Source organism: Sapajus apella, unplaced genomic scaffold (assembly GCF_009761245.1).
Source record: "Sapajus apella isolate SASKATOON/1434 unplaced genomic scaffold, GSC_monkey_1.0 scaffold199, whole genome shotgun sequence".
Taxonomy (NCBI): Eukaryota; Metazoa; Chordata; class Mammalia; order Primates; family Cebidae; genus Sapajus; species Sapajus apella.
This window is the reverse complement of record NW_022437139.1, coordinates 693079-702516: the sequence shown is the minus strand read 5'-3', so window position 1 is coordinate 702516 and position 9438 is coordinate 693079. Positions and strand designations below refer to the sequence as shown.

The window sequence follows — 9438 nt, the reverse complement described above, 5'->3', positions numbered from 1 at the left end:
GAGTTTCACTCTTGTTACCCAGGCTGGAGTGCAATGGCGCGATCTCGGCTCACCGCAACCTCTGCCTCCTGGGTTCAGGCAATTCTCCTGCCTCAGCCTCCTGAGTAGCTGGGATTACAGGCACGCACCACCATGCCCAGCTAATTTTTTGTATTTTTAGTAGAGACGGGGTTTCACCATGTTGACCAGGATGGTCTCGATCTCTTGACCTCGTGATCCACCCGCCTCGGCCTCCCAAAGTGCTGGGATTACAGGCTTGAGCCACCGCACCCGGCCGACATCCTTTTTAGTAAGCACGGTAGTAGGTTGGTAGGTAGAGAATATGAGCAAGATTCATGTTATTTATTTTTAATAAAGCAGGTATTGCTGTCTCTAAGGCAGATCTGATCACCTGTCTGCAGGAAGAAAAAGATCCCTGGAATATGAAGAGACACAGTATGGTAGCCAAGCCCCCAGGTGGGTGAGAGTGAATAAAACAGTTGACGTAGTTGAAAGGTTGGAAGATTGGGGGTGGGGGAAGCCATTCCCTACAATGTGTTTTGAAAAGCTGTGTTCCAAAACAAGTAGTTTCTGGGAAGCCTGAGGTGTTTGTTTGTTTTGTTGTTACTGTTCTCACATAGGGCCATGTTCTCTCTTACCCTTTTAAATTCTCTAAGGATTCTACTCCTGAGATGTTTAATCGGCCAAAAAAAAAAAAAAAAAAAAAAAAATGGAATTCTATATTCCCTTCATTGATCTTCCTTTAAGTTTACAGTGAGAGCCAAAGTCCTCTTCATAGCATATTAAGACTCCACAGGCCGGGCGCGGTGGCTCAAGCCTGTAATCCCAGCACTTTGGGAGGCCGAGGCGGGTGGATCACAAGGTCAAGAGATCAAGACCATCCTGGTCAACATGGTGAAACCCCGTCTCTACTAAAAATACAAAAAATTAGCTGGGCATGGTGGCGCGTGCATGTAGTCCCAGCTACTCAGGAGGCTGAGGCAGGAGAATTGCCTGAACCCAGGAGGCGGAGGTTGCGGTGAGCCGAGATTGGGCCATTGCACTGCAGCCTGGGTAACAAGAGCGAAACTCCGTCTCAAAAAAAAAAAAAAAAAAAGACTACACAATCTGACTGCCTTTGCATTGTTTTGGGGGACACATAGATATCTGCATGATTTTGAGAAACTTCCTGTTAAACTATGTTTTTAGTTCTCTTTTTGCATTACATCTAAAATGTGTGATAGTAGTGGTGTTTGTTCTGTTGGTGGGTTTTTGTTTTTTTTTTTTTTTTTTTTTTTGATACAGAGTCTCACTCTGTTGCCGAGGCTGGAGTGCAGTGGTGCAAACTCAGCTCACTGCAATCTTTGCCTCCCTTTTAAGAGACAGGGTTTTTTTTTATGTTGGTCAGGTCAGTCTTGAACTCCTGACTTAGGTTATCCACTCACTTCAGCCTCCCACATTGCTGGGATTACAGGCATGAGCCAACATGCCCCGCCTCTATTGGTTTTTGTGTTAATTATCTGCTCATTCTATTCTGTTTTGATTTCTATATTCTTGAAACATGGTTTGAAATTATAAAGTATGATGTCTCTCTGCTTTCTTCCTTTTCCTCAGAGTGCATTGGCTATTTGAAGTTTATTATAGTTTCCTGTAGATTTTAGAATTGTAGTTTGTATTACTGTAAAAAAATGCCACTATAATTTTAATAGAAAGTTGGGCCAGGCGCAGTGGTGCATGCCTGTAGTCCCAGCTTCTCGGGAGGCTGAGGTGGGAGGTTGCTTGAGCCCAGGAGTTCTGGGCTGTAGTGCGCTATGTCGATTGGGTGTCGGCACTGAGTTCAGCATCAATATGGTGACCCCTCGGGAGTGGGGGACCACCAGGTTACCTAAGGAGAGGTGAACAGGCCCAGGTTGGAAAAGGAGCAGGTCAAAACTCCTGTGCTGATCAGTAGTGGGATCGAGCCTGTGAATAGCCACTGCACTCCAGCCTGGGCAACATAGTGAGACCCTGTCTCTTAAAAAAAAAAAAAAAAAATAGGAGGTTTGTTGAATCTACAGATTACGTTAGAGAATATGGTACTTTAGGCCAGGTGTAGTGGCTCACGCCTGTAAACCAGCACTTTGGGAGGCTGAGGCAAGTGGATTGCAAAGTCAGGGGTTCGAGACCAGCCAATGTGGTGAAACCTGGTCTCTATTAAAAACGAAAAAATTAGCTGGGCAGGGTGATGCACACCTGCAATCCCAGCTCTTCGGGAGGCTGAGTCGGGAGAATCACTTGAACCCGGGAGGCAGAGAGTGCAGTGAGATCGTGCCATTTCACTCCAGTCTGAGCAAAAGAGCATGACTTCATCTCAAGAAAAAAAGTCTTCTCTAATTTCTTTTTTTTTTTGAGACGGAGTTTTGCTCTTGTCACCCAGGCTGGAGTGCAATGGCGCGATCTCAGCTCACCGCAACCTCCGCCTCCTGGGTTCAGGCAATTCTCCTGCCTCAGCCTCCTGAGTAGCTGGGATTACAGGCATGTGCCACCATGCCCAGCTAATTTTTTGTATTTTTAGTAGAGACGGGGTTTCACCATGTTGACCAGGATGGTCTCGATCTCTTGACCTCGTGATCCACCCGCCTCGGCCTCCCAAAGTGCTGGGATTACAGGCTTGACTCTAATTTCTTTTATTAATTTTTTTTTTTTGAGACATTGTTTTGCTCCTCTTGCCCAGAATGGAGTGCAGTGGCACAGTCTTGGCTCACTGCAACCTCTACCCCTCAGGTTCAAGCAGTTATCCTGCCTCAGCCTCCCGGGTAGCTGGGATTACAGGCACCCATCACCATCCCCAGCCAATTTTTTATATTTTTAGTAGAGATGGGGTTTCGCCACGTTGGCTAGGCTGGTCTTGAACTCCTGACTTCAGGTGATTCCCCCGTTTCAACCTTCCAAAGTGCTGGGATTTACAGGGGTAAGCCACTGTGCCGAGCCTCTTTTATTGATTTATATCTTTCATTGTAAAGATTTTTTGCCTCCTTGGTTAAATTCTTAGAAATTCATTATTGTGAGGGGGGAGGGTGATAAAAAAATAATAATAGTAAAAAAAGGAATTCATTATTGTATGTATATTTTAAAAAGAATATTTCTCCTGACTGGCATGATGGCTCAGGCCTGTAATCCCAGAACTTTTGGAGGCCACAGCAGGTGGATCACCTGAGTTCAGGAGTTTGAGACCAGTCTGGCCTATATGGGCTCTACTAAAAATATAAAAATTTACCCAGGTGTGATGGTGGGCACCTGCAATCCCAGCTACTTGGCAGTCCGAGGCAGGGGAATTGCTTGAATCCAGGAGGTGGAGGTTGCAGTGAGCCGAGATCCTGCCATTGCACTCCAGCCTGGGTGAGAGAGCGAGATTTGGTCTCAAAAAAAAAAAAAAAAAAAGATTTTTTATTTCTATTGTATCTAATAGCTTGTTTTAAGTGTACAAAACAATAACTTGTACTTTTGTTAATTTTATATTTTATTAATTTACTGAGTGTATTTATTAGTTTTGGCAAATTTCCATGTACTGTCTATGGTTTTTTATGTATAAGATTATTCCACAAACAGCAACTTTTTACCTATTTGTCTTCAATTTCAATGAATTTAAAAAAATAGTGTTTATTCATTATTCTGCCACATACTTCCAGTGCTATGTTAAAATAGAAGCATTGATAATAGGCATAATATAGTTTTATATTGGTGTCTGTGAATTTGAAAGAGCAAAGAACTCCTCAAGTTTTCATAAATTGGTATCAGGAAGTAAAGGTCTTTTATTGGGTTCCCGGGTTCTGAAATGCCCCTGGGTTTGTAGTAGAGTGGGGTGATAACTTGGTGACAAGGCTTCTGGGTCTCCACTAGGGTCCACAATTGGTTGGCTTGTTACAAGGGCTTAAGGAGCTATAATTCCCCCCACTTTTTTCATAGATTAAATATCCTTCAGGACTTTTATCTGTGGAGCAGACACGGGCAGGTTTCTACAGTCAGGGCCATATAAAATGGCCCTTATATCAGGATGTGAATGAGTATGGCCTTCACTGAGTACCAGAGAGAATTTCCACAGGTTACTGTGTAGGTTTCTATGTAGGCAGAACTGGCCATGAACTGTTACCCATGGAACTGAGTCATTGACCTGCTTCAGGGACCACAGTAAAGAACGAGGTCTGTAGTCCTGCCCACATGGCTATAAATGGGTACCTTCCTCCAGGTCTCTAGAAGGGCAGGACTTCTCCCAAACTGTAACTGGAAGAGTTTGGAATGGCTTCAGAGTAATTTCAGAATTCTCAGTTGGACCAAGGTAGTTGGGCCATTTCTTTCTTTCTTTCTTTTTTTTTTTTAAGACGGGGGTTTCACCATGTTGGTCAGGCTGGTCTTGAACTCCCGACCTCAGGTGATCCACCTGCCTTGGCCTCCAAAGTGCTTGGATTACAGCTGTGAGCCACCACGCCCGGCTGGGTCATTTCTTGATGTGTAGCCAAGACCAGGGGTCCTGTAGTTTCCCGCTTAAATGAGGACCTGCCCTCTGAAAAGGAACACTCCTCAATCTTGGGCTTCAGCAGAGTTTTACAACTCCCTCGCTAAATCTCAAAGCTCTCTTAAAGGCATTTATTTTGGACACAAGGTCTTGCTTTATAACCCAGACTGGTCTTGAAGTCCAGGACTGAAGCAATTCTCCAACCATAATGTACCACGTAATTGTCATTACAGATTTGAGCTGCGATGGAGGGATAAGCAAATACAGCCCTTTTAATTTTATCATCTGATGTTTCTCTTGCTATACATTTTTGTTTTCTGTTTTAAACTTATTTGTAATTCTAGGTTCAGACATTTAGGACACTATGCCAGAATTTACATGTTATGCCTAAAGTAATTTAGATAATTGGTGGTCACTCCATGTTTACTGAAATACTTATATATTTAAATTTGCTGCAGGCAAAAACAAAACAAAACAAAAAACAGGATTTTTGCCAGTGTGGTGGCTCACGCCTATAATCCCAGCACATTGAGAGGCTGAGATGGGCGGGTCTCGAGGTCAGGAGATTGAGACCAGCCTGGCCAACATGGTGAAACGCCCTCTCTACTAAAAGGTACAAAAAACTAGCTGGGTTTGGTGGCATGCACCTGTAGTCCCAGCTACTCAGAAGGCTGAGGCTGAAGAATCACTTGAAATCATGCCACTGTACTCCAGCACGGGCAACAGAGCGAGACTCTGTCTCAAAAAAATAATAAAAAAAAAGAAAAGCAGGATTTTCACCTTCCTGCTTCAGTGTATATTTAAATGATAACATAATTTATTGCTAAATATTTGTTGAATATATCAGAGGCTCTAACCGTATTTTTTGCAAAATAGAATTTTAAAAATTAGCATTGTAAGGGTATTCTTTGCTTCTAAAGTTGGTTTACAGCTGTTTTATTTTGTGTACAAATAGCTTATTTTTAAAATATAGAAGTTATCACTCTCTCACTCTCTCTCTCTCTTTTTTTTTTTTTTTTTTTGAGATGGAGTTTTACTCTTGTTGCCCAGGCTAGAGTGCAATGGTGTGATCTTGGCTCACTGCAACCTCCACCTCCCACGTTCAAGCAATTCTTTTGCTTCAGCCTCCTGAGTAGCTGGAACTACAGGTGCACGCCACCATGCTTGGCTGATTTTTGTATTTTTTGTAGAGAGGGATTTCACCATGGTGGACAGGCTGGTCTTGAACTCCTGACCTCATGATCCACCTGCCCTGGCCTCCCAAAGTGCTGGGATTACAGGCATGAGCCACCATGCTTAGCCAATTTGTGTATTTTTTTATGAAAATATTGGGGGGTTTTTTGTTTTGTTTTGTTTATTTGAGACAGTCTCACTCTGTTGCCAGGTGCCAGGCCGGAGTGCAGTGGTGCGATCTCGGCTCACTGCAACCTCTGCCTCCCAGGTTCAAGCAATTCTCCTGCCTCAGGCTCCTGAGTACCTGGGACTACAGACGCGCACCACCTTGCCCAGCTAATTTTTGTATTTTATTTTATCTTATTTTTTTAAGTAGAGACAAGGTTTCACAATGTTGGCCAGGATGGTCTCAATCTCTTGACCTCGTGATCCACCTGCCTTGGCCTCCCGAAATGCTAGGATTACAGGCATGAGCCACCGCGCCTGGCCGAAAATATTGTTTAATTATTTGCTGATTTCTAAATCAGTTTATTTAAGTTTATTGTTCAGTTTTAAGCATTTATATATTCTGAATATTAACTCCTATTATATGTGATTTGCAAATATTTTCACCTATTTCCTAGAAGGCATTTTCACTCAATTGAATATTTTTTTAATGTACAGAAATTTTGAAGTATGGTGTAGTTACATTTTTCTGTTTCTTTTTCTTCATGCATGCAAACCTCATGTTCTAATGTAATCCTAAGTGTTGGATGTGGAACCTGGAGGGAAGTGTTTAGGTCATGGAGGCAAGTCCCTCATAAATGCCTTGGCACCATCTTCTTGTTAGTCAGAGAGTTTTTACTCCATTCATTCAAATGATAGCTGGTTCATTAAAAGAACCTGGCTTCTTCACCTCACACTTGCTGTAATCCCAGCACTTTGGGAGGCCAAGGTGGGTGGATCACGAGGTCAGGAGTTTGAGACCTGCCTGGCCAACATGGTGAAATCTCGTCTCTACTAGAGACGCAAAAAGTTAGCCAGGCATGGTGGCACACAGCTGTAATCCCAGCGGCTCGAGATTCTGTGGCAGAACAATCGCTTGAACCCAGGAGGTGGAGGTTTCCATGACCTGAGATCATGCCATTGCATTCCAGCCTTGATGACAGGGTGAGACTTCATCTAAAAAGAAAAAGAGAAAGAAAAACCTCAGTGTGTCAACCAGGCTGATTTGCTGTGGCATGATCACTGCTCACTGCAGCCTCAACCTCCCAAACTCAGATGATCTCATTTTAGCTTCCTGAGTAGTTGGTTTGCAAATATGTATCATCATGGGCCAGACGCAGTGGCTCAGGCCTGTAACACCAGCACTTTGGGAGGCTAAGGTGGGCTGATCACCTGGAGGTCAGACATTCAAGACCAGCCTGGCCAAATGGTGAGCCCTCATCTCTACTAAAAATACAAAAATTAGCCAGGCGTATTGGTGCGTGACTGTAATCTGAGCTTCTTAGGAGGATGAGGCAGGATAATAGCTTGAATCCAGGAGGCAGAGGGTGCAGTGAGCCGAGATCATGCCAATACACTACAACCTGGGTGACAGATGAGGCTCCATCTCAAAAAAGAAAAGGTAGGCCGGGCGTGGTGGCTCACGCCTATAATCTCAGCACTTTGGGAGGCCAAGGCAGCAGATCACGAGGTAAAGAGATAGAGACCATCCTGGCCAACATAGTGAAACCCTGTCTCTATTAAAATATAAAAAGCAGCTGGGCGTGTTGCGTCTGCAGTCGCAACTACCCGGAAGCTGAAGCAGGAGAATTGCTTGAACCTGGGAGGCGGAGGTTGCAGTGAGCTGAGATTGTGCCACTGCACTCCAGCCTGGTGCCTGGTGACAGAGCAAGATTCTGTCTCAAAAAAAAAAAGAAAAAAAAGAAAAGGTATCATCATGCCCAGCGAGTTTTTTGTTTGTTTGTTTGTTTGTTTTTGTATAGACTGGGTTTTGCCATGTTGTCCACTCTGGTCTCAACTCCTGAGTTTAAGTGTCTAGCCCCCCTCCTTGACCTCACAAAGTCCTGAAATTCCATTTTTTAAATTATGTATTTTAATTAACACATGTTTAAAATGGTTAATTAAAGAAACAAAGTTACTATTACCAGTATCATTATTGTTTTTTTTTTTAATTCTATTTTATTTACATTCTGGGATATATGTGCAGTACATGCAGGTTTGTTATAGGTAAACCTGCACCTATCAACCCATCACCTAGGTATTAAGCCCTGCATGCATTGCCTATTTATCCTAATGTTCTTTCTCTCTTTTGCAACAGGCCCCAGTGTGTGTTGTTCCCCTTCATATGTTCATGTGTTCTTATTGTTCAGCTTCCACTGATAAGTGAGAACATTTGGTGTTTGGTTTTCTGTTTTTGTATTAGTTTGCTAAAGATAATGGCTTCCATCTCCATCCAGGTCCCTGCAAAGTATACGATCTTTATTTTTTAATGTCTGCATAGTTTAAATTAATTCCATGTCTTTGCTATTACGAATTGTGCTTCAATGAACGTATACACCCATGTATATTTATAATGGAATAATTTGCATTTTTGGGGTTTATACCTAGTAATGAGATTGCTGGGTCAAATGGTATGTCTGGTTTTAGGTCTTTGAAGACACCATACTGTCTTCACATTTCCGCCAACAGTGTAAAAGCATTTCTATTTCTCCACAGTGTCACCAGTATCTGTTGTTTTTGGCTTTTTAATAGTCACCATTTTGACTGCTGTGAGATGGTACCTCATTCTGATTTTGATTTGCATTTCTCTAATGATCACCCATGGTGAGGTTTTTTGTGTGTTTATTAGCCACATAAATGTCTTTTGAGAAATGTCTGTTCATGGTCTTTGCACACTTTTTAGTGGGGTTGTTTTATTTTTGTAAATTTGTTCATGTGCCCTGTAGACTTTGGATATTAACCTTTGTCAGCTGGATAGATTGGAAAAATATTATTCTGTAGGTTGTCTGTTCATTCTGATGATAGTTTCTTTAGCTGTGCAAAATCTCTTTAGTTTATTTAGATCCCATTTGTCAATGTTTGCTTTTGTTACAATTGCTTTTGAAGTTTTCTTTTTTTTTTGGGACGGAGTTTCGCTCTTGTTACCCAGGCTGGAGTGCAATGGCACGATCTTGGCTCACCGCAACCTCCGCCTCCTGGGTTCAAGCAATTCTCCTGCCTCAACCTCCTGAGTAGCTGGGATTACAGGCACGCGCCACCATGCCCAGCTAATTTTTTTTGTATTTTTAGTAGAGACGGGGTTTCACCATGTTGACCAGGATGGTCTCGATCTCTTGACCTCGTGATCCACGTGCCTCGGCCTCCCAAAGTGCCGGGATTACAGGCGTGAGCCACCGCGCCGGGCCCTTGAGTTTTCATATGAAATCTTTGCTTTTGCCTATGTTTTTTTTTTTTTTTTTTTGAGATGGAGTTTTGATCTTGTCTCCCAGGCTGGAGTACAATGGTGCAATCTCAGCTCACTGCAACCTCCGCCTCCTGGGTTCAAGCAATTCTGCCTCAGCCTCCCGAGTAGCTGGGACTACAGGTTAGCGCCACCATTCCCAGCTAATTTTTGTATTTTTAGTAGAGATGGGGTTTCACCATGTTGGTCAGGATGATCTCTAGCTCTTGACCTCGTGATCCACCCGCCTCAGCCTCCCAAAGTGCTGGGATTATAGGCGTGAGCCACGGTGCCCAGCCTTGCCTATGTTTTGAATGGTTTTGCCCAGATTTTCTTCTAGGGTTCTTTTTTTTTTTTTTTTTTTTTTTTT

At 43.1% G+C, this 9438-nt stretch overlaps 2 protein-coding genes and 1 long non-coding RNA gene across 11 annotated transcripts in view; 1 reads left to right on the top strand and 2 right to left on the bottom strand.

The window, feature by feature from the left end:
* LOC116543866 (zinc finger protein 429-like) overlaps positions 1-9438 on the bottom strand; it is a 785602-nt gene that overhangs the window by 247655 nt on the left and 528509 nt on the right. The window lies entirely within an intron of this gene.
* The window catches only part of LOC116543870 (zinc finger protein 430-like), a 123787-nt gene that overhangs the window by 34902 nt on the left and 79447 nt on the right, over positions 1-9438 (top strand). For 3 of the 9 annotated variants that reach the window (XM_032269830.1, XM_032269826.1, XM_032269827.1), the window contains one exon: positions 378-456. In XM_032269830.1, coding sequence (XP_032125721.1) covers positions 378-456 — 79 coding nt within the window. Of the gene's footprint in view, positions 1-279; positions 457-9438 lie in introns of all 9 variants that reach the window. The other 6 variants (XM_032269823.1, XM_032269824.1, XM_032269822.1 and 3 more) reach the window with 3 other exon arrangements.
* LOC116543884 overlaps positions 1-9438 on the bottom strand; it is a 40104-nt gene that overhangs the window by 3341 nt on the left and 27325 nt on the right. The gene's annotated exons all lie outside the window — the stretch shown is intronic.